This window comes from Xiphophorus couchianus, chromosome 9 (assembly GCF_001444195.1).
Source record: "Xiphophorus couchianus chromosome 9, X_couchianus-1.0, whole genome shotgun sequence".
Taxonomy (NCBI): Eukaryota; Metazoa; Chordata; class Actinopteri; order Cyprinodontiformes; family Poeciliidae; genus Xiphophorus; species Xiphophorus couchianus.
The window spans coordinates 14,354,217-14,379,424 of NC_040236.1; the positions used below are offsets into that span (position 1 = coordinate 14,354,217).

The following is a 25,208-nucleotide window of genomic DNA, read 5'->3' on the forward strand; positions in this document are numbered from 1 at the left end:
ATAATTTCAAATCTATTCACATTTATTATTGTAAACGTTTTACAGAATATCTACTCTAAGTAACTCTTAGTTTGAAAAGTAGTCTAATTTGTTTGGTGTCTCACACAGTCTGTAATGTAAAAATAATTCACAGCAGCCCCTCCAGCTGATTCAATACAGGAATTAGAATATGGAGCCAGAAATGAACATAATACACCCCATTTAACATTGGTGGTACACTATGTGTCTGAGTGTGTGTGGGTGGGCAGATGAAAGAGACAACTTCACCCAAGAGACATCTATGAACAATGCTTTTGTTAAGGCTTGAACACACATCCACACCCACCCACAGACTTCCACCCACATGCCTGTGTACACACAAACACACACTGTATCAATACAAACACGCGTATTGGTACACACACACACGTCCCATTTTAGATAAATCACCTTGGATTAGACCAGCTTCCTAAAGCTCATTTTAAAGTTTTTGCAGAACGCACAGAAGGGGTGGAAAAAGAAGACGGTTCAGAGGGAGAAAAAAGTCTGGCACCAGTGTGTTACCCTCTCTCAACACCATGAAGGTGGAGTTGGGAGGGAAGACAGAAGGAGCAAATACTCCCTGAAGTATGCAAGAGTGGAAAGTAGGAGGGAAACACAAGAATGGAGGTAGAAACAGGAAGAGGGAAGAGAGAAAGGATAGCTTGTTGAGAGAGTTTTAGGAATTCTCTTCTTTGTGCCCTGATGACGACAGTGTGGCCGGAACGTTATTAGGGTTATGAGTGGAAGAATTAGACTTTCTAAGAATTTGAAGACAATTTATGAAACACAATTAGAATGCCTAAAAACAATCTCATGTTTATATAAATTAAGCATTATCCTGAAAACCTTTTATCTTAGATAGTGTTGGTAAACATCTGGCATCAACTGTATTGATGTCAGTGATGATGTCATTAAGTCTCATGCTACGCTATGCAGACATTCTTCTGCACTGATGATGAGTTGCTCAATTTAGCATGCCGAATGTTTCTAGCTTTTCTTCTTTTATGTAAGGAAAAGCTTCCTTTGGAGATGTTTCAAAATGAGCATGTTTGCTATATTGCTACGTGTTTGCTATGCTTTTACGCCAATGTTTTTGCATTTTCCATATTAAAAAAGTACATGTGGCAATATAAGAGTTTCTGAACTGCTGTTATAATATTAGCCTAAGATATCAGTATTTATTTGACCTATGATTTAAATGTTTTTTGTTCATACACTCATATTGCAGTACACTCATATTGCTCATTGTCCTTGGATAGTGACATCAGCCATTTGGCTCAATATCCCTCTGTCTGGCCTCACACACACCACACACACAGGGCTTCTGCAGCACACGTGTAAAAAGCGTCAAATACAGCATAGATTTTTCACTGAATCCTGAATGAGATCACTGTGACACAACAGAGAGATTATATAAGAGGAGCAAAACGCAGGCCTTGGAGGTATAATTAAACATTGGGGAAGCAAGAGAGTATGAATGCATTAAAAGGTGGCTGAAAAAGACTAAACACACTGTAGTGCTGCGGTTTTAGCTGTGCAGACAGAGCTGTTATTAGTCATAGCGCAAAGTCCTGCAGCTGTTAATGTACGATGATATAATTTATGTCGTGCACCTGTTACTACTCGAACAATATCCTACTGTGAAGTGATAAGTTTTCTTCTGGGTTATGTAGGCTATGTGACAATACATTTGAAAGCAAAACGATTTGTGTTAGTCTGCTCTGCACACCACAGTGTTGAAATACGAATTATTTTACAAAATGGTGTTTCAACTGTGTGCGTTTTAACAGCTTACCACAGTGTGTTGCTGCTGGGTTGCTGTAAAGATGGAGCACAATACTACAATAGTCAGTGTAGTGGTGTCTGGCACACACCCACAGGACAACTGCTATTACATTTCACTTGCCTGCTTTGCTCCCACTGCCCATTCAAAGGAATTCCTCTTTTTCTAGACAGAAAAAAAAGATTGTAATGTTATTACAGCTGTTTACAAAGACCAAGAAAGTCTCTGCTATGAGGCATGCATAACATTGCAAAAACTGTATTTCAAATCTTAACAAGGTCAAATATTAGAAATATAGATATGTGTTTATATTCAGAGAAAAATACTTGTATGTTGGGAAAAAAAATGCTCTAACCTTAGTAGAGCTTGGAAGTGTTTACCAAAAACATTCTTCATTGCTCTTAAATTAGTTAATTCAGGTATAGCAAACATATAAACATAAATCTGGCTTCCTCTCTACGATGTTTTCATTAACTTTCTGACTGTGGCCCATTATGCGTCTGATGTCTGGTGGAATAAAACTCCCAGTGTTGACTGGCTTAAACATAGCGTACTGATATAAATTTGAGTGAAGAGTTTGTTCATGACCAAATAAAATTTGAAAGGACAGGGCCTTTCAATACAGGAGGTCACTTGATTCAACTGTTTCCTAAAATGAGCCTGTAATTTCATCCATGTACTCATGGCAATCACTCCGACTTCATTAGCTCCACTGCTTATTCCTTTTGCTACCTTTTGCTTTGTTGAAATTAGTAACAAAGGAACAAATTCGAAGTGCTGTGGTATGAGAAACTATCCAAAAAAAAACAACAAAAAAACATAAAAAGAAAATGAGGATAAAGAGTCATTTAATTTTGTCCTGATACTTCACCAACAAGAAGTGATTTATTGCATAGTTTAGTTTAAGAGACGTTGGAGTGGCCATTAATGTGAAACTGCAGCTGACATAAGTACATAGCTGTTAGTCATTAATAACCCAAAGAGCCCCCATTGCCAACATCAAACATTTTCTCAGAGGAAAATAAAGTTGAAGCTGGAGGCTGTGACTTATTTCCAACCCTGATTTCATCTGATTACATGAAATAAAAACTGCTAACTAGGCTTGAGTCAGAGTCGCGCATCAAATATAAGTGTGTTCACCTGTGACTAAATTCCAGTTTCAAACTCAAGTATTTTTCTCTCATAAGAACTCGTTCAGTTGTAAATGTCCTGGAAGAATTCAATAGGAAAACGGGAAACACAAATGGGGTTTTGTGCATTTCTGTGTCCAAAAGTTGAAGTAGAGAGCATACAGTTTTAATCAAGTTTTGACAGCAAAGAAAAACACCACTGCCAAATAGGGATCAAATACATTTTATATTTGTTTATCTGCAGTGTCTTGGCACCAGAGATTTGGTGTTTGATGGAACTAGTTTTAAAAAAATCAAACACTAAGAAAGAAAACTTTACAGTGTTATCCTTGTACTCTCATATCTAAAATAACACACTGACTCTCAAATCCAACCAAAGTAGGCAGTTTGTGGAGCAATTTCAATTAATCTCATGATATAAATCTGCACTCTCTGGTCTCTGGATGTACAGTCTAAGCGCCTAATATTTCATTTGTTGTTGTAAACATAAACACAGCACATGTTTATTTTATTTTATTTTATTCTGGTAGCAGTGGTCCTTTCCTTTGAAAAGGAGGGAATAGAGAGCAGTAATGAAAAAGAGTAAGTAAAACATGTTTAATTTGTGTTCTGCCTGTTGGTTGAAGATATTTTCATCTTTTTTCCATTAGAGCGACATAAATAAAAATAACTGGAACATTTAATGATATAAGGTATTTTAATCAATCAGTTTTCAATCTTCAAAAGAAAACAACTCTTTTCATCAAAATGCACAGACTCCTGAGCTGCGACTCTCTGACTTTGTCTCCGAGGTTGCAGAGCAGATTTTCATGCTTTTCCTACATTCTGTTTCATAATGTTGTTGCTGCTTGAGTGCAACTTAAATGGTTGCCTTGGCAAAGTTTTTTTTTTTAATTGGATTTTTCTTAGGTGAAAATACTCATGACTGTGGGAGACGACTCAAAAGCTGCAGCTTGTGATTCTTGAAGTAGTTTATTGATTTTTGAAGAATACTTTGCATCGTTAGGATCATTATTGCCACAATGAGCTGCTGAACCATTCTTCATTCTGTCTGGACTTTGTTTTTCTGCAGCTCCACATGCCTCAAAGTAGAAAATCAGAGACACTCAGCAAGTTATCTACTTTTTTCCATGTCTATGTTTCCATAAAACTTTGTTTGGGAATGAATCTGACTTATCCCGATTACATGCATTACTGTTTACCCTAAATGATACAACATAGTTCCTATGTTGACAAAACCTTCTTGTTGCTTCTGGTTCTCCTTAAAGGAATGGTTTAAACTTTTTGTTATGTGAACGTCTGTGAAGGTATTAGTCATAGTTCCCTGAACTGGAGTAGAAAGATGCCAGTCCATCACAATGAAACACAAAGACAAAGAACAAACAGCCATGGACTCACTCTTAAGGCCAATTCAGAGAGATAAACTAGCAGTCATGTCTTTAACCATGGGAGGAAGTGTGTTCTCCCATGCATGCATGAGAGGCCGTGCAGGCTCCATGCAGAAAGACTCCAGGCCAGGATTTGAACCCAGGACCTTCTTGTTGCTCCAGCATGTGGCCCTCACATGGATTTCGCAATTTAAAGCAATTTAAAGAGAACACGTTTGTCTTCATGGAATACAACAGTACATCAGTGTATATTTAAAGTGTGCACTTGCACAAGACTGTGGAATTTAGCACTGTTTTTACAGTGAAGTTATTTCCAAATTAATGCTCATTGCTTAAAGCTGCTGCCTGTCGAACTGTCCCATCTACTGCAACTCATCAGTCCACCTCTTATCCTTCAAGAGTGGAGTTTTGTGAAAGCATGTCACTTATGCAACTGCTTCGTAGATGGTATGTTGTTTGGAAATTATTCTGCTCAATTTGGTGAACCAGTTAGTGGGCAGATTGGTGCTGCCATTAGCCTCTCCCAGTTTAATTTCAAATGGTAACAAGGACCTTGTTTGTCTTGGAAAAGCTGAAAAATTTAACACAGTGCTCTTGTGAAAATGCAGATAGTTGATATTTGCAAATATATAGTAAATAAGACTCACTACAATAAAACATCTTGCTAATACAGGTAAGGGAACTATTACTCTTTCTCACTTCAAAAATCCAAAATGTCCCTTGAACTGCGTAATTATTGCTGCACATCCTTACTGTTGCATTAAAGAGAATAGCTGCTCAGCTTAGCAGTGCATGGTTGTATTCAAATACTGGTGCTACATTTTTTGTACCTAGTCGCACTGTTTTAATGAAAGAGTAAGTCTTGCTGAAAGATGAATAAGGCTGATGGCAGAAACTGCAGAGAATTAATAAGAGAGAGACAGAAACTAATCTAAAATGAGAGGAAGAGCAGAAAAGTGATGGAGAGATGAGAAGTCAATGAGGGATGGCTTCTCAGGTATGTTTACTCTAGTTTGCTTTATGTGTGCTTTCAATTGTATGTAAAGCATGAATTAATTTTTCAATGGAAGAGATTTCTCAAATGTCTGTCAGCAGCAACACATTTTTTCCGGTCTTTCTCAGGAGAACTGGAAAGAAATGAGAACATGTGGATAAGGTGCTGAAGAAGGATTGAAAATGTTCAACGGGACCGGGTAGAAACCTGGAGTAGAGGACAAAAGAGCTAAAAGAGAACTTAAAGTAATAAAATGATTGATGGAAATGACTATTACAGTGAAAGAGACAAGAGTGATGCAACAATGAGAAAAAAGAAAAAGGTGATTAATCAGACATGGAATCAAGTGAGGGCACGGAAAACATTGAAAATCTGATAATTGGTTGGAAAAATGAAGAATCTGTGGATAAGAATGAAACGGAAAATGTGACTGCATGCTCGGAACGATAGACATTTGGTCACGATAAAGCATGAAGACAACATGGTGAAGGTCAGGATTGCAGATTAAAAGAACTTGAGATGTGGTTTCCCAGTCAGAAGCAGTTTTCAGTCCAGACCGTCTCTTTTCTAATTGATCCAGTCATACAGCTGTGTTTTCTTTGCTGGTTAAAGATGCACAGCATAAACAATGATGCTCCATTACATCTTTCCTATTTGATATGTTAATTAATGAAATGTGATTTCCAAACTTCCAACAATTCTATAACATCTGTATCAAATACAGTTTATTTTTTACTGTCAACTCTCCCTAAGTTGTTGGGCTAATTATTTAAAAATTTACTTCTGAGTGATTTTTTTTTCTGTCCCTCAAAGAGTTTTAGACATTCAAAGTCCTCAGATTTGCTGCGGCCTCATGTATAATCAGTTACAATCATAAAAAAATCTATCCTCCTCTCCCATGTCTTACTATGGAAATAAGAGAATCCATTCAATACTTTTTGTTAATGCTGTTTGATAGAACCTATGTATTCAGTGTATTCTCAATAAGATTAAAATTTGGATTGACTAATGGTCAATTTATATGTGAATGTGAGCTCCAGTTCTTCCCGATCCACTATTTTTTTTTTTTTTTTTTTAGAAAATCCTGACATTATCATTTTGGACTCACCAAAACAAAACAATCACAGACGGTTCTTCAACTATAAAATCCTTCTGTCATTCAAAAATACTAATTTCTAAGTGGCATAAATAAGAAAAGAGGGTTAGTGAATAGCTCAATGTATTTGAAGATTATTTATTAGTATCAAGACTTTGCATCCAATGGGCATATTTCCAACGTCCCAAAAGGCAAATGAAAGATGCTTAAAGGAAAAATTGAAATTAGAACTAAATGTCAAAGCTGGTAAAATATAGGAAGATCTCTGTGTAAACAGTCACAAAGGAATTAAAAGCCATTTTTGGAAGGAATGCATTTATAAATTAACAATGCAATAAATAAATATCCCTTCAGTAAATAATTAAACAGCAACTTTATCCAAATATAACTTGTGTGATTATGTATTTAGGAGTACAATATGTTGTGCAGTTTCATTTGTTGTGGTATTAGGTGACTTTAACTATTATTAAAAATGCCTTGTTTATTAATTTTGCTTCTATTATACTTCTAAGGAAATATGCAATGTTTTGAAGAACTATGGAAAAAAGCACATAGAGAAGTAAAAATAAACCAAAACAAATAAATATATGATTACAGTTGGACTTAAGACAGTTGTCAACTACATTTTTTCTGCAGACGAGATGGTTCACCACTATTCTTCCTGGTTTTAATAATGTGGTGATAACATCTTAACCTAATTTCCTTCATCTGTTTATTTGTTTAATATTTACTGATAATTTGACCACTTGAAGCAAAAAAAAAATACAGGATGTGTTTATAAAACTGGACTACATTCACTGCATCAGTCAGAGTTGTCTAAATCGGTGCCAACTGAACCAATTCAATCAAAGCAATGTTTTCTAATTAGCTTAATTAAATCCCGGCGTTGCTTTCTGTATTTAAATTATTATTTTTTTTGTCTTTTACAGTTAGCAGTAAAATACCAGGCATTCCACGCACTCCCTTACTCAATTTTAATATATACTTGGGGGAAAACTGACTTTGGCAGTGAAGCAGTAAAATATGTTGGAGCATGTCACAGCCTGAGGAGAAAACCAGAGATACAACACATGAAAATGTATTGAGTCTCTTCAAAATCTGCCCTGAATTCTGATCTGTATTCATCCTCTTCTGTACTTTATATGTTGATTAATTGTAGAATGTGCAATTTATTGTATTTAATATAGACCTTATACAGTGTCTGAATATGTTGTCCTTGGTTGTACTTATGAAGTAGTTGAGAATGATCGCAAGTAAGTGAAACCAGACAGAAAAAACTATCCTGAACCTGGGAGTGAAAGACAAACCTGATGGCTAAAACGAAGAAGGAATGGAAAAAAAAAACAAAGGGGAAGAAGGGGGACAGGCGGCCTGTCAGCCCTGAAAGATAAAGATTGGAGTGTGAGGGAGGGACTGAATCAGGCGAGGAATAAATGGAGAGAAGAGAGGGCTCGAGTGAAAATGAGCAGGAGAATACAGAGAGGGAGGAAGTGCCCTGTCTCGCTCTCATCAGTCAGAGTGTTGGCCATCCTGTGGCAGAGGATGCCGTTGTCACCACGACGGATTCCTGCTGTCCGTATTCTGCTTACCTCCAAGAATATTACTGATGTACACAAAGAAACACACGCAGTGGGGAGAGACACACATATTCAGGAAAGGCAAATGTGTCTTTCCTGAAGGGACAAACACACAACTGTACTGGTGTCAAGAAGCACACAGACAGATATTCTGATGTGAGAATTAGATTTTTTTTGTTACTGACCTTAGAATGTCAGAAGATTTGGGTTTAATCTCGATTTTCAGATTGGTTCTTGAGTATTTCAGTTTTAAAGTTTGCAGCTTTATTTATTTCTCAGTCAGTTTAGCAAAAAAAAAAAAATAAAACTGATTTAAAAAAAAAAACAGAACAAGAAAAATAGTCCAACTGCAGCCTCTCATTTGTAAATGAAAGGCGGCAGATTTCTCAAGAAAATATTTCTTTTCAAGCATGTGCGCTGTGTGGACTTCACTGAAGCTTAATTATAGTCTAAGCTTTCTGTTGTTCTTTGACCAGCATAATATCATTCCATTCAGATTGTCTTTTGGATGCATTTTCCCTTTGCAATGCCAGGCACATCTACACACTGTTGTTGGTGTGAAATAAGTTTTGGTGTTTTATACACACATAGATACAGGGACATCATACTGCTGCAAGCATCCACGGAGTCTCATTATTCTGACACCGCGCATCATTATTCATTGGCACACCTACATCCATGCAAACAGCAGGAAAAGGAGCATATAGCAAATATACACACAGTTATGCCCATTTGGTAGTTGTGCATAGACCTAGTGAAATGATAAAATTACCCGACATAAACACACACGCAGAGACAGTGATGCTGCATTACTTATCCTAGACGTAAATGCCTCATTACTGTGTCAACACACACTCTGTCTGTGCAACTGAAACCTTTTTCATTTGATTATTCTTGCTTGCATGGAAACCACAGAGATAAATAGCAACATATGTGGCTATGTTGAGCAACAGATGCTCAACTGGAGACATTTTGCAGAATTGAATGTCAAAGTGTGTCATGAACTAAATCCTCTGTCGTTTGTCTTTTTTTTAATCTTTGCAGTACTACGAAATGTCCTATGGTCTCAACATTGAGATGCACAAACAGGTAGGAAAAATTGTGTTTACCATGTTTTGATATGTTTGTGTAGAAAGGCTTTTGCTGGAATATTTGCAGGGAATGTGTTTAGGGGTTGTTAGTACAACTCTGGCTTTTTGTACAGTAGATGCAGCTTTCATTGAACAAGAGAAGAGGTACAATACCACAGCCATTGCTCATGAAAGACATTTGTGCATGTGAGCTTTCATGCTTTAATACAATATTTGTGTTTAAAAAGTGAATCTGAATTGTAAGCCCAACTATAAGTCTGAACATGAAATGCTCAATGTAATGGCTAGACATGGGCTAATGTGAGGCTCTGATAGTAGCAAAGCAATAATTAAATGATAATGTAGTAATATTGTGATTATTTTCCTTATGGATTACTTCACAATGGCAGATATATACATATACATGATAAACATCAACTAAATTTAAAGGCAGTTCTAAATGAATTGGGATTAATTGGGAAATATGTGAGAATAAATATATTTGAGTGTTACCTGTGTGGTCATTATTTTAAACCTCAATGGCTGACAGTCCAGGAATGTCCCAGGCTAATCGGTGCCTTTCAATCACACTTGCTATTGAGAAACACTAAAGATAACCCATTTGTATAGTTGGTCATGTTACCTTGACTGCTGTTTTGATACATTACAGCGACTTGGAATACAACATACAGTTTACCAAAATGGTTTACACTTTTGAGCTTACTTTCATTTAAGTTTAAATTGACTCTTGTTTCTTCAGAGTGACTCTAAGTTAGCTCTGAAATCTTTGTAACTTCAGTCTAAGACTCTCAAGACTCCCAGTTGGACTTCCGACTTCAGGCAGACTTCTTGTTTAGGTTTTGCTACTTTATCCCTCAAAATGCCAACTCATGAAAACAAATGAAATATACCTTTAAAACACATCGTTCAACAAAAATCAGATCCAATAAAGTAGCCATTTCTTAAAGAATACTTTAAGATGCTTGTTTCCCCAGCGGTATTTGGAAAACTTGAAGGTGTTTACCGAGTTGGTATTTTATCTAAAATGTTTAAGAACCTCTGCTCTGCAGGATAATGCAGTTAATAATACTCCTAGATTCATGCAAAGACTAGATGTGCAGCTGAAGCCTGCGAGGGAAGGTCATTGTGAATTGTGTAATGTTTCCACTTGTCCTTGCTGAGATCTGGTAGTCTTGAATGAAGACATTTGTCTCATGAGCAGTGTGTGCTCTCAGGTGCCTGCAGCTGCTTGTCAATCCCCATACTAATTGCTGTCTGGGTCACGCTACAGGAGAAGTAGACAGTCAAATTGCATACAGAGAGCGACAGGCAGACAGTCAGATAAATGTCGACGTAGAAGGACAAAAAGGCAGACGCGAAACCTGTTCTAGTTGATAGACCTTCCTGCAGATAGACAGAATCATTATCCAGTTGAATGGCATTTCCTTTAAGGTGACTGCCTGTGCCTTCCTCCCTCCCTCTCTATATCTATCTATCTGTCATACTAACTGGCTCTCTGTGGCGGAGCCAGGCACTGTCACGGAGGACAAGACAAGAAGGGGTTTATTTTTCACTTTTACAATGAGCTCTTGGCGTACACCTTCAGAAAGCAGCTCATTGTTTGAAACCGTCTCTGAGACGCCTTCCAATAAAAGGCTCTGTGCTCTGCACTTTCACCTCATAATTATCACGTCATTTAGCTATCGAGGTAATTATAGCAAAGAGATATCAAACATCGGATTTACAAACAGAGTTCAAGCTGGATGCACGGAGTTTTGTGTTGCTCTGCTGGTTTATGTTGCCTTGTGCTTTGAGTTTAAGGTGAGGCATCTGTCAAAAACTAATCAATCACTTAAAAAACGGAAACCTGTCATCAACTCCTACATACGTAGTAAATTTGCCATTATAGCTTGTTTTCTAAGTTTTGCTTGGTAAACCTTTATATAAGGTGTGCTGAAAAGATTGAAGGATGTATCTCCAGGTTTTGTTCAAATTCATTATTTCTAGGACAGATGATGGGGAAACCACCTAAAGCAAAACTTATCTGGTGGGAATTTAATCAGTTCAGAATACATTTTTAACAATAACTCCATGCTTATGCTTTGAAAGAATGATAAATACTTGAAATGCAAGCCGTGTAGTATGTTGTGGTTGACAATGAGCTGCAATATTTACAGAGGATTTTCTGTATTAAGTTTGCTATTTGTAGGGTGTCCATAGACCATGCTTTTTTTTTTCTAAAATGCATACAAGAGTGTGTTTTTTTTTGAGATGGTGCCCTTGCCTAGTGACATCTGCAAGAGGGACCATTACAGCACGTTTATTACTAAAACTATTTCTTCATTTGTTTTGGGAGCATGTTTACTGGTTGGGTTACTTCTTAGGACCCTTTCTGTTTGAAAATTTCGAATTCAGGTGTTTGTTTAAATTTGCAGACAGGAAATAAAGATTTGTAATGTAATTCTCATACTTGATAGACATGACAGGACTTGATATTCCACAAAATATAATTATTTTCATATTTAGACCTATGTAATGGGTTAATATACCAACATACATTCTGAGATAGGAAGCAGCAGGACAGTGCTGATAGTAAGGAATCCTTATTTATCCATCAGCATCGTCTGCAACGAGTAACACATCAGCAACACAAAATCTAAGAAGACTGATTATGTCCTTTTTTCATTTCTAGCTAAGGAAATGTGTTGTAATTAAATGTCTATATGACGTTTAAAAAATAACAGAGAACATATGAAAACATATTTTCAGCCAGTAATAAAGAGGAATAATCCATTTTCTTTGAAGAAGATACTATATTGATATTTACTGTGATTTACTGAAATATAATCAAATGTTTCTTCTTTAGAATATAAAATTCAGCCCCAAATCCAAGGATGGACTGTGTGAAGCCTTGACTTCATGTATGAATGGCTGCTTTGTTGCCAAACATAATGTCAGGGTTGTACTTTAGTCAGAAGAGAAACTGACTCTGCAGGAAGGGAAGGGATTAAAAGACACAGAGGGAGGAAGTTGGATGGTTGGCAAAACAGCCAGGGAGAGCTAGCCTGTCAGCTCCTGTCGCCAAAAAAAGGAAATTTGCAGCGGTGCTGGCTTTACCTCTTAGAGAGGGAGAGTGGGAAGGATGACAGAGGCAAGAAGGCCAAGTAAGGGGTGAGTGTGGAAAATGGAGGGAACAGAAGGAGGAAAAGTGAAGATAGTGGAAATGACAGCAGACCAAAGAGTTGTATTCAGGCAAATGAGAGTTCAAGAGAGAGAGAGAAGTAATCTCCAGAGTACATTGACGTCAGTGGTTAGTGAGGAAGGATAGAAGAAGAGTCACCAGGGGAAATATGAGATCGAAAGGAAAGGTAGAAGAGTTATGTCAGACTATAGTGGAGTATCCTGAAAAATGCTATGAGTAAGACAGGAGAGCATATGTAGTCAATTTGCACACACTTATATATATAATGAGAGAAGAAAGGTGTAGAATTTAACTTAAATATTTTCTAGGTTGGATATGGATACCTTAGAAGATAGTAATAATTGGCATTATTGTATTTCTAGGCTTTATTTCATATTCCTTCCTTTCTTCCTGTTCTTCCTTGCTTTGGTTTTTTCTTCCTTTGTCCCTTCCTCCATTCTTTTATTTCCTCTCCTTGTATATTGTATGTAATGAGTTCACCATCTCATGCAATCCTGCTGTCCTAAAGGCAATCCCTGTGAGCAGAATGTTTTACTAGAAGTATATATTTGTTATTATTGCAGTTTGAGTGGTTTATGCATGTAATAATAAGGCATCATGTTAGGGCAGGGATCTCAAACTCAGTTTCATATCAAAAATCTCAATGTTCTTAAAAGGCCTGCTGTGCCAGAATGTATTCATAAAACCCATTAAATTGTTAAAATATTAATAAATAGTTGTGATTGGATTTTGTGAATTATGTGGTGTTTTTGTAATCAAAATCACAGATTTTGTGGAGCTAATTTAGAAATATATGTAAGGAAGTTTTGAAATATTTGTGCTAATATACGATGTTAAATGTGACTTTTTATTTCTCTACATATTGGTCACAGACTATAACTTGTGTTAGTGTACAATTTAAACGACACAATTCAAATTAGTGTGTTTGATAATTCAGATACATTGACTAAATAACAGGTCACATGTTTAATTGAATCCCCTAAACTCAAGGCCTGGGGGCCCAAATATGGCCCACCGTAGCTTTTTATTTGGCCCTCTGCAGTCCAAATTACATCAATAAGGCCCTCCATCTTTTCACAAGTCCACAAAATTCAAACAAAATTCACAGATCCCCATATAGTCTGGATTTTATTGCAAATTTCTCATAGTTGGTAAAAAACATTGGGTTTAATTGACTGCTGCATCAGCCTTAGTTGACGTCAAGTTAGTGTTGCATTTAATGAAAAGGCATTAAATACCTTAAAGGTCACATTTATGTTTTACGTATAATACTGGCAGATGGTTTGTTAAATAACTTTGTATTTAAGGTACTGAATCCACCGTGTGTTTATGATTTTGTGTATCTGTCCGTCAGTTTCACACCTATCACATTATAAACACTGATGTTCGACTGGGTGTCCTGGATTCATTGTGTGGAGGTGTTTAGCTAGCTGGATAGCTGAATGGAGTTTTCTGTGAGGCCAGTACAATAGGTGTACAAAAGAAGGTTAGTGTGTTTTTAAAAAGACTCTGATAAGAGGAAGAGGGGGAAGAAAGAGCAGAAAAATACAGTTAACCGTGGAAGAGGAACTGATAAAAGACAGCAGGGATGAGAAGGGAAATAGGAGAAAGAGATTAATTGAACGGATGAAAGAGGAGAGGGTAAACAGGAAGGATGGAGCTTTAGAAGTGACAGAAAAAGACCTTATGGAACAGATGAAGCGGGGAAAAACGAGCTGGAGATGAAAATGAGAGCCAAGAAAAGAAAAGTAATAGAGAGGAAAAAGGAAAAAAGGGGGGAAGAAGCTGAAGGATAGGAAGACCTACAGAGAAAGACATCAAGGGAGGGAGGGGAGCTTTGAGCTGCTGCAAGAAATAATGAATCATGAATAGATTTAACAGTATCTGCTCTTATTTCCTCTCCACCTCCTTTGCTTCCCCCCCTCCAACTTACTCCCAACATCCTGTTGAGATCACTGCCGGTAGCCTCCCCCTGTCCTCTCCCTCCTTTTCTCCAACACGTGCTCAGTCATTATCAGTGGCAGGGCCATCTCATGTCTCAGCATTAATTGAGCTGTAACGGTCGTCTCTCGCCTTCCTACCCTTCCTTTGAGCTTCTTTTGATTATTTTCTCTCTCCGACTCACTCTCTCTGTCTCCTTTTCGCTCTTTAAATTTCCACCTATGCTCTTTATCTCCAGCCCTCCTATCTCTATTTCACTTTTCTCTTCTCTCTGTCCCTGTCTGTTTGTGATGATTGTATCCAAACAGCACAAAGGCTCAAGAAAGATAGCATCTCCTCCATTCTTTTCTAAGCTTTATGGATACAGTGACCTGCAGACACACATCACATTATCTCACTTGGTTCACTTTCATTATCATATCACAAATTCATATATCCTTGCTGAGTCCCCCCAAGCAGCAAGGGAGACTATACGGACTTTTCACTGCTTTCTGTTATTGTTCTATATTCATTGATATAGCACTTCTGGGGCTGTGGTGGTTTTTCACTGCATCCCCAGTGATGTGCATATGCACCACATGTACTTTCATTGACTTTATAATTCAGCCATGCACTGTGGCACGTAGCTGCTGGAGCAGGAGAGTTTACAGATGTGATAATGTGTTGTTGCTGTGAGGTGTGTGCTGATTAGATTGAAGCTTTTGTGTTGCCAGATAATTAATGCAGCAGGATGATGGCAGGAGGGGAGGCACGTGTCCTCTGACAGCTATCAACAAATGAATGCGGTCTGGGAAAACCTGAACACAGAGAAGATAGGAAGGCTAAAACTCCACCAAAGAATATAAACCCCTGATTAGGGCAGCATAGCCCTTTCTATTCATTATGTATGTTTATTTTCTTTCTTTCCTTAGAGTCCTCCTATTTTTGTTTCACATTGTCATGCCAACATTTCTGTGTGAAAACAGCAAATGACGTATTGAGCTTCTGATAACAAAGCCCTTTTAGTGAAAGATACAGAAAGATACAGAGTACATTAGCCAATACTAATATTACAATTTTCTAGCTAACCTACATTCACCTTCAACTTGTTAAAATACATTTTACCTTCTGAAATGGTTTGATTCTTTGTGTCATTAATTCTCCATAGTGTTGTAAACATTTTTCAGTGAGTATTTATGCTGTAGCATCATGCAATTGCTGCACCACAGCTCTCTCACACCATTTGCACCCCAGCTTCATCATGGCAAAGTAACATACCCGGTCATAACACAGCAGGGCACTGTAAATTTGAAAGCCATTGATCAAATTACTTTTTTTTCCCAGTGGGACCGCATCAAACATGACGTATAATTCAGAGACATAACAGGATCCAGTATTTCACAAAAATATCTTCTCATTTAAAGTCATGCATTAGGTGCTCTTCAAAACCTAATGTTCATAAGAAATGATGTGGTAATTGGACTAACGAGCCGAGAGTGTGCCAAGGAAATATCCCCCACACCTTTAAACCACCAGCACAAAGCTGAACTGCTGAAGCAAGGCTGGATGGCTGATTTTAAATAGATTATTAAGTCAATTTTGATCCAACCATCTGACTGCTGCAGGTGTATGGTGGACTTGTTGGACTGGGGGACATTTTTAAAATCTGTTATGTTCAAATTTAGGTGAGCCTGTGCGAATTGTAGCTTTGGTTTCTCGGTCCTAGCTGACAGGAGTGGCACCGTGGGATCTTCATCTGCCATACACCATCTGCTATAAGGATATTGTATTCCACATACCATGGCTGTGATAAGTGGCTATTTGAGCTGCTCTTGCCTTTTCTGTCATCTCAAATCTTCTTTTCGAACAACTAAAATCAACAAGGGATTTTGTTTTCTGCAAAAGACAGATTTTTGTTTTAAACAACTGCAGATCCAGGTTCTCAACTCTCCCAACTCTAAACCCCCATCGTGTCAAGCCCTCTTCCTGCTGACTATTGGATATGCTGACAAAAACGTATCTGTTCTGGTGCAAGACTTCACTGCAGATAGACAGAATTTTGTTTGACAAATTACTAATGTAGTTTACAGGAAGGGGTTGGAGTCAGGTGTTTAGGCTAGGGTTAGGTTCAAATTATTGAAACATTTTAGAAACTACAAAAATGGCTTGAGAATGGTGAAGCTGATTGAGAGATGTTTTTGGATCATTGGCAAGTTTATAACTTTTGCTGAAGTGAGAGGCCGAACTGCGTTTACACATTATTTGTTGACACAAAATAGCTAATTTTGGGCAAATTTTGCATTGCATGGTGTTTCTTTCACTTATCAGTCCATTATTTCTCTGATAAACCCAACCAACTTCATGTGGGCTTTGTATTACTAAGTCATAATAATTACTATGTTATGTGTGTTCAGATGTATACGTGACTTGTTTTGAAATCAACATCTCAAACTTAAAAGTGGTAATTAAGCTTACATGATTGACTTTTTGACACATGCTTTGAATGTGGTGTAGTACTGAGCTTTGACAGTAATTTCAGTTTTGTGGGAGGAATTTTTTAAGTTAGTATATAATGCTGGGTTGGTGTGGTTAAAAGCTGGGTTCATGTAAGTTGACAAATTTAAAAGAATAGGGCATTTTTTTTATTTGCTATTGTTTTGCCTGTCAGTTAAACATGTTAAAATAAAAAAGAGGTAGGAAACAAGAACAAACATTTGATTTTTAGGATGTCTTTTTTTTCCAGATAGATGGCTGAAGATGCAAACTTAAAGATCTTTGTTTTATTAGAAAAATTGAAAAAGACAAAAACATTGTTGCTTAATTAGCAGGTAGGATATGAGAAAGAACAAATATGCTAAAACCCCAAATAATATGGGTCTTTGGTAAGTACGTAAAAAACAATGTTCTACCCTTCATAAATCACAATACTTATGAAGTATTGAATTTTAAACTATGTTAAGTGGTTCCTTTTTCTTGTAAGGATTATTTTTTCTGTATCTAAATGATTTAAGCAATTGCAAAAGTTAACTTTTTAATCATCTTTCTTCACCAAGGATGTGTCCTGCTTGTTTCAGATGTATAAAGTAGCTCACAAGATTTAAATCCATGAATCAATAGTGGTGTTCCCTGTGGCAAAAATACTACATGAATGTTTTTGACAATAATTCAAATCAGTTTAGCCTACCATTATAACACCTATTCACAACAAATCTTGTCTTGACGTGCTTTACAAAAAACGTTATTTCAAGTTAATCACACGTGCATTCTAATGAATTCTAGTAATCAATCAGTGCAGCAAGATCTGTTTATTAATCAACTCTCAAAACCCAGCAGATTCACCTCTCCTGGATGAGCATGTACATAGCAATAACCATAATTTTATTAGTTTCCTTTGGTAAAAATACACCAAATTAACTCAACATTCGGTCTTCAGACCCCGCTATCCTGCATGCTTTAAATGCATCTCTGCTGCTGCATACGTGATTCAATTGACTGAAATAAGAGCTCTCAAACTATTTAAATTGAACTGAAGTGGCTTACAGCTTGCATCATTCACCTGAACACTGCGGTAAAATTATGGCAGGGATTTTCCTTTTATCTGACTGTGCTGTGTCTCTGTCTTCATGTTGGCTGTCTAAATGCATTCAATGATTTAAACACAAGAAACAAAGTTCTGCATCAGATCAATGTATCTCTCAGCTCAGTCTGTTTCTGCACCAAGAACTGCACTGGGTGTATTTGCTTGACAAATTATCATTACATGTCACTGCCTTTGCAATCCTGTATTATACCCAACAGTTAATACTTTCCTTTTTATGTAAGCATAAGCCCATTTTACGACAGATGTAGTCAATTAGCTTAGCCTATAAATGTAATGTTCGGTATTTGTTGATAACGTCGCTTGTCTCTGTAAAGCGATCAAATGTGCTTGTGAGGTCAGATATGTCTTTTAAGTTCCCTGGACAGAATTTTGCAAACATGTTAAACAATGGGAATGCTGTGAAAGAGTGTATCCCATTAATGAAATGTGTCAGTTTGCCCTCGGGTTAAGTTGATTTCTACTAATTTTAAACCTTTTAGATTAAAGCCTTGGAAGCGGCAGACTACTTAGTTTAAGAAATGTTGTAGACAAGATATTATTTCCATTTATCTAAATTTACATAAACTCTTGGATATGTGCAAAAATGTATATGTAAGATATATTTGGTGTAGTTCATGGAGTGTAGGCAAGATATTAAAGGAGGCTGTGTTTGACAGTCAGGATGCTCTGCAGCCAGATTGTTTCCCCTGTGGACTCCTGAGGACAGATGAAGCAGCTGGCTGTCCTTCCTTCCTGTTCCCTCCTTTCATTTCACCAACCACACATATGAGGACGAGGACACACATGTAGGGGTGTGGGGGTGTGCACGCATGTGTGCTTCTGTTAGGCAGGGAAAAGCTGTGATTAGCACTTTGAATTTAAAGAATATAAGGGAGATAGTAAACAGAGAAATGAACAAATAGTTATAAAACAAAAAGAAGGGACTGGGCACTATAAAGAGATAGTACAAGCAGACGAAGATGATCACATGAGAAGTTGTTTATCTAGTTGCATTGCAGAAAAAAAAAAAACCTTGTGTGTGCAGGTGCTTATCCAACTGCCTGCCTAATTAGCCAGAGCTGTCTGGCCTTTTTATGCATGTGTTTTTGTACACAGGTGTGTGTGTGCTTGGAAGCTTAGGTATGTTTGCTTGGTGAAGTTGTGACCTGAATCCCTGGCACATGCAAGTAACATGCCTTCATTTTCAACTCACTGCTTTGCTTCATAAAGTGATTTGGCTCCTCTCTCTCTGTCTCTCTCTCTCTCTCTGTCCTCTGGTCACACTCCACTCTTTATTTCCATGTCTTCCACCAGATTTTTTTTCTACCATTCTCAGAAGCCACTCTGTCCGTAATCCTGTGGTTTTGATTGGATGTTTTATTTTAACTAATTTTATTTAGAGGGACGGATTAAGAGCATGGTGCACATGTGGGTCAACTAGAGCAGGCTTTGGAGAGGTCACAGCACGTTAAATATGTTTGCTTGTGTGTGTTTGCACTCTCTCTGATCAGTGGTGTATGCAGTCTCTCTCTGCACATGTTGTAGCATCTGTGCTGGGTCTGCGTGTGTATGTGTGTGTGGCTTTGATGTCTCTCCCCCTGTTCAAACTCTTTGGAGCTCAGTTGTGAATAATGGGCCATATAGAGATAGAGTATGAACAGAGTTGGATAAAATCTCAGAATTTTAGGAAATAAGTTTGGAAATATAAACCATGGAAGAAGAAAGGCAAATATGAGATGAGAAAGGAAAAAGTAATTAAATTCTCATGGAATGTTTTAGTTAAATAGCTTTTAACTGTGACAGAGGAGCTTCAGACTGTATTTATTGTTTTATCTGTTTTGCACGTGGGTGCGTGTTTGTGTGCTTAATGTGTTTAACTATTTTATTTGCAAAATACGTTTGTTGCAAAATGAACTAATAATCATCCAATTCACATTTTTGAGACTAAATCATATTTGTTAACCACTAAGTACATTTCTCTCTTACTCTGATAAAGCAAAATCATTGGATTTGCACATTGTGTTGAACAGTTTAGTATTTTTTAAAATTCTTTATAAGTTGCACATTTCCTATATTTAACTTTTTTCCTTTTTTCAGTTTTGTGGTATGAATATTATATCATAATATTATGTGATATGATCGGCAGTAAATCAGACACAATAACTATGGGGTGTTAGTGGGAGAAAGAGACCCAGACACCTGACTTCTGTAAAATTACAGCTTATATGTTACTAAAGCATCCTAATGTCTTGTCACTGTGCGTTCTTACCTTGACCAGCAAAGCTTTTTCATATCTGCTCCTTACTCGTGAATTACTTTTTGATATACCTCTCTGCTATATGAATTGAGAATAAATATTGGACAAAGCCTCTACTTTTGTTACAGAGGTTAGCCATAGCAAAGCTCACCTTTGTGTTTAGTTTGTGAATCCTCAGCACTATCTTTCTTTGGCTTTTTTCATCTAAATTATCCTGCTAAACGACTTGAAGCATTCAGTCTTCTAAAAAATGTTCTAAAAAACAATCTGCCTGCAGCAACGGTGAATGACAGGAGCTCTAGAGGACTCATCTTGGGCGTCCCTGGCCTGCAGCATTAAAGCAGCAATAATTAATGGTGCTGAAATGCCCCATATTGTGCGCAAACATCACTTTACTTTCAGCTCTGTTGGCGGCATGAACAGCATAGTATCACATTGATTGGCACAATTTTGTATTCTTTTGCATGATGTTGGAATGCTTTCATACTTGAGCACACTGTGCAGCCACTTCCACAAGCTTGCTACTCATTATCTGTATACATTTGTAGAACAATAAGTTTGAGGATGAATAGAATTGGTCAATACAGGCTGAGGAGCTGGGAAATGGAAATCTAAGTGATGCTTTAGTTTTTTTTAAATAAAATTATCATAGAAGAAGAGCTACAAGCAGAAAAACCAATGAAACTAGAGCACAAAGTGAGTCACAGATTTAGTAACGTATATTAACATCCTTAGACATTGGTGTCTGAATGTGTTTAATATGAACCTGTGTACTACAGACACCTATGTGTGGATCATGCATCTGCGTCCTTGAACCCACATATGTGTCTTTGTAAATGCATGAATGAGTTTGTATTTGGAATCTAGAAGTGAGCTGTATTTTATCTCTATTGTGTTGCTTATGCACTGGAGGAGGTTGAATTGGCGTCTTTGTGTGTTCATGTGTCAGAGGAAGTGTTCATGCGGCCGTCGGTTTCATGCTGGGAGGGAGCTTGCGCTGTGTGTGTTGTCATCCCTGCTCTGTTTGGGTGGATTTTTCTGTGTGCCCTTTTACCAAGAGAGCTGTGTGCACAACTGTTTGTGGTCGCTTCTATGTGCAGAGAAGAGCATTTGGTTAGCACAATGCTGGGTATGTATGGATGTGTGACTTTGTGTGATTCTGTATACGTCTTTGTGCTTTGTAGCTCTTTTTTCATCTTTCTTTTCCTCTCTTTCCCTTCCTCTCCTTCCCGAATAGAGGGGCCATCAATCAGAGGCAAGGGGGATAGAGGAAGGGAGGGTGGTGGGAGGAGGAGGCGTGGAATAGGAGTGGAGGAGGGAAGTTGGTTCAACGCCAGGGAAGAGGAGCTGGCACGCTGCCCAGAGAGTAGAGAGAGAGCGAGGGAGCTGAGAAGAAAAAAAAAGCAAGAGCGAGCAAAAGAAGAAAAAAAGAGGTAGAGGGAGACTATTAGGGAAAGGCAGGGCAGATAGATGCAGTACGAAGCAGAGAGAAATGAGAGAATAAGAAGGAGGGCAGAGAGAAAGCAAGAGCAAAAGAGCAAGGCCAAGTGCACCAAGGGAAAACAGAGCGAGAGGACACAGAGTAAGGAAGACAGAGATACCGTGGAGGAGGAAAATGAGCCAACAGAATGGAAAAAGCAGGAGGGCTGATGGCATGGAGAAAAAAGAGGAAGTTGGGGGGCTTGGGGGAGGATGTGGTGAGGTCCTGAAAGAGAGGAAACAGGGAGGGTTATTCTCATTGAACAGCTCTGTGTCTGGACCCCAAATCAGAGGATGATTAGTACATCACTGGGTACAAATATTTACCTGAAACTGTTCACAAAGGGGACAGCGCTCTAATTAGCACTGAAGTGGCTAATGTGAAGGGTGCACAAGGAATAAAGACCATGATGCATTGCAAGATCGAGAATGACAATGACCAAAATCCATCCTAAGCAGTGAATTCAAAAAATATCAAAAGTGTATTTTTTTCCCCTCAATAAAAATGTTTTTTTTTTGGAGTTTATAAGCTACTTCTACCAAAGAGGAATTTAAAAGATTTAAAAAACACCCTTGTTTTCTTAATGATGTTTTTCAAAAAATATTTACTTAAATGGCTTTTTCTTTCATGTAACAGCAACGATGCAAAGAGAAAACATCCAAAACAATAACAAAAGAAAATTATTTTGTGTTTTATGGATAATTGAAGCATAACTGTATTCTTACAATAGCTTTTTGCAGTGCAAATATGATTTAAATACCATGTGGAAACATCAGCTTTTACCCTTTAAACAGAACAATATAATCATAACAATACCTTCATTTTCAAAAATTGAAAGATCTGAAAAAAATGGTCTCTGGTTATATAAATAACCATTTTTAGCTGCTTTAACTCCATTGATACAGAGAAGTAAAAACTCTGAGGACGGTCAATAAAAATTTGTTACATTGTCTTGAAGGACATTGGGCAATATTTTAATGTCATTCATACCAGGGATTGAGGTGTCATTGTGTCAGAATGTCCAGACTGCTGGCTGCTAATGTGTTGCAGGACGCTGGTTGCAGCAATGCAGCAACGCAGCTTCAGTTATAATTCAGTAATAATTGATTGAAAATCATGATTCATTTCTTATGGTAGCTAAGAAAATCTGAACAGCCTGCTGCAGGAGATATTCAGTTTCATTCTGTGTGTGTTCAGCTGAAGCGATGAGCTAAGCTTCATCTATAGATTGAGCCGCAAACAGCTCAACAAGGACCAGAGCTTCATGTGCACAGTTTGAATCTTGACAAATAGAAACAGCCACCAAAACACACCTATAGCTTCTGCTATATTAGTGTAAGTTGCAGAAGAAAAAGACTGGATAGAAAATGTTTTTTTTACTTTTCTTAATTGGAACAGTTGCCCCCTTCTGGTCAACAGGAATAATACAGTTTTAAGTATTGACTTCCTCTTTTGGGAAATAAGGCAAAATAAGTGTGTGTGAGGGTGCAAAATCATAAAATGCCATGTGCAGACAGAATTAATTAAAAAAAACACTAAAAAAACAATTAAAAAATAATCTGATTATGTTACACAAGTTCTTACTGATTTTCCTGAATGGCATTTGTACTGAATGCCATTCAATAGACTTATGTGCTTACTATTATCAAGCAGATTGACACAGCTGCTGACTTTTTCTATAGCTGTAGCTAAAAGGAAAAAAAAAAACATCTGAGGATTCTCCAATAATTTAATTTGAAGTGTTTTGAGTTTGAAATATGCCTTGAATAGTCTAACTATTTAAAGGTTGTGATCTAATTCATACTAGTTCATATTTTTTTCATGTTCAAATAACTAACTCCCTTTCTTAAATCACGCATCGCTGAAGAGCTCCTCATCACTTTCTGTTTGAAATGCACCATTTTATTTTCTGTTGCTTCATGCCCCCCATCCTCTTTTTGAAAAGCCCTAATTTGCTCTTATTGTTAGAATAAAAGGCGGATTTCAAGCAGCTGGTCATTCTTTGTTTGAGGTGTAACAAATCTGCAACTAAAAAAACCTTATTTAAATGTGAGGTAGAAAATGAAAATATGGCAAAACAAGAATTTATGGAGCACGCCTTGCTTCTATTAAAATAAATAGCACAATGAAAGAGACGGGAGGAAAACGAAACATAATAATGCATTCACCAATTACTGACAAGTCATGTAAAGTAGCTGCTAAGGTTACAATCAGCCCTGTTGTTACAACAAAATTTATTTTGCATAGTGATGCCAAGGTAAAATTGATTTTGTGTGCAATGCTTTGCTTTTTTAAAGTCCTTTTCTGATTTTGAAATGTTTTCCTCTGGGTTTCTCCATTGCAGCTAGGTTTTTCTGCATTTGCACATTAAAATTGTTTTCCTCAGCCATTGTTCAGTCTTACTGCCAGCTTCCACACAAGGATCCAGACCAGCAACTTCAAACGATAGGTGCTGGGAATACGGCCTTAATGTGAGCTAAAAGTGATGGCAGAGATTTCCGTTGCAAACAAAACAGTGTGAGTAGACGGGTATCTCTGACATCCACATACACAGATAAAACTGGCTCCCTCGGCTATAATGGGACTCTGAGGCTGGCACAGCTGGCAGTGCCTGAGCACACTGGGCACCATCTTCCTCCCGCCGTGCCAATCTCGGCCCACGCTCATCACATTTAGATTTGCCGAGCCACATTGGCAGGATGAACGCGGCCACTGTTGTTCGCCGTCACACTCTGGTACCAAGTACAAAGCTGCACTTTAACAGAGGAGAGGCTTTCCTGCCGTTCAAACTGAAGCTCACTTTAATATCGGGGAAAACGTACTCCTGTGTTGTGTTTGTATCTTTATGATCCTCTTGCCCCATGACAATGTTGGGTATCTGCTTTGTTTTTGTATTGCAGGAAGCAGCTCTAAGGAGATACTTTTCTTGCATATGAAGTTGACACGGTAGCATACACAGGTTGATCTGCAGCCAGACTAACATTCATTTTGTAGACTTATTAACAAATTCAACGCCACGAGCATCACAACTCTGAGAAGCCATAGATGTACCAAGTGCTATTCAATGGTAGCATTAATTAATCTCATGCCATGCTCTGCAGATGTTCTGTCTACAGTGAAAAGGATTTACTTAAATCACTGCTGGCCAGGCAGAAGCATGACCTAGTTTTTCCCTAATAATTATTTAATAATTTACTCCTTTTGTAGCATTAAACTTTGCATCTCAGGTAGTATGTTGATCGTTGGTAGTATGTTTTAAAGCTCGTCTTAAAACCCATCTATTTTATTTGGCTTTCAACTCTAGCGGGATCTAGTTTTAAATTGCATGTTTTTGTTTTTAAACTGTAAGTTTTTATTTTATGTTTTTTTATTGTTATGTTGTGTTTTGATGTACAGCACTTTGTATCAGCTGTGGTTGTTTTAAAGTGCTTTATAAATAAAGTTGGTATGGTATGGTATGGTATGATCCTTAAATATGAAAAAAAATAACACTAACCAGATACTTAGATTTCAACAAATGTAAATTAGTCTGTCATGTCCCTCTCAACACAATGAACATTAAACACAGTGCAGTTATTCAAACATCCTGTACATTTATTCAAATGGTGGCAAAAGCCGACTGCGTCCAGTCGACATTTTGTGTCGGCTGCTTATAGATCATTTTGTGGTTGAATTGATTTGTCATGTTGACAAGTCGTCCAGACAACACG

At 37.5% G+C, this 25,208-nt stretch overlaps 1 protein-coding gene across 3 annotated transcripts in view; it reads left to right on the forward strand.

Moving 5' to 3' along the window:
* tle2b (TLE family member 2, transcriptional corepressor b) overlaps nt 1-25,208 on the forward strand; it is an 83,980-nt gene that overhangs the window by 23,296 nt on the left and 35,476 nt on the right. For all 3 annotated transcript variants that reach the window (XM_028026793.1, XM_028026795.1, XM_028026794.1), the window contains exon 4: nt 9,034-9,078. In XM_028026793.1, coding sequence (XP_027882594.1) covers nt 9,034-9,078 — 45 coding nt within the window. The remainder of the gene's footprint in view (nt 1-9,033; nt 9,079-25,208) is intronic.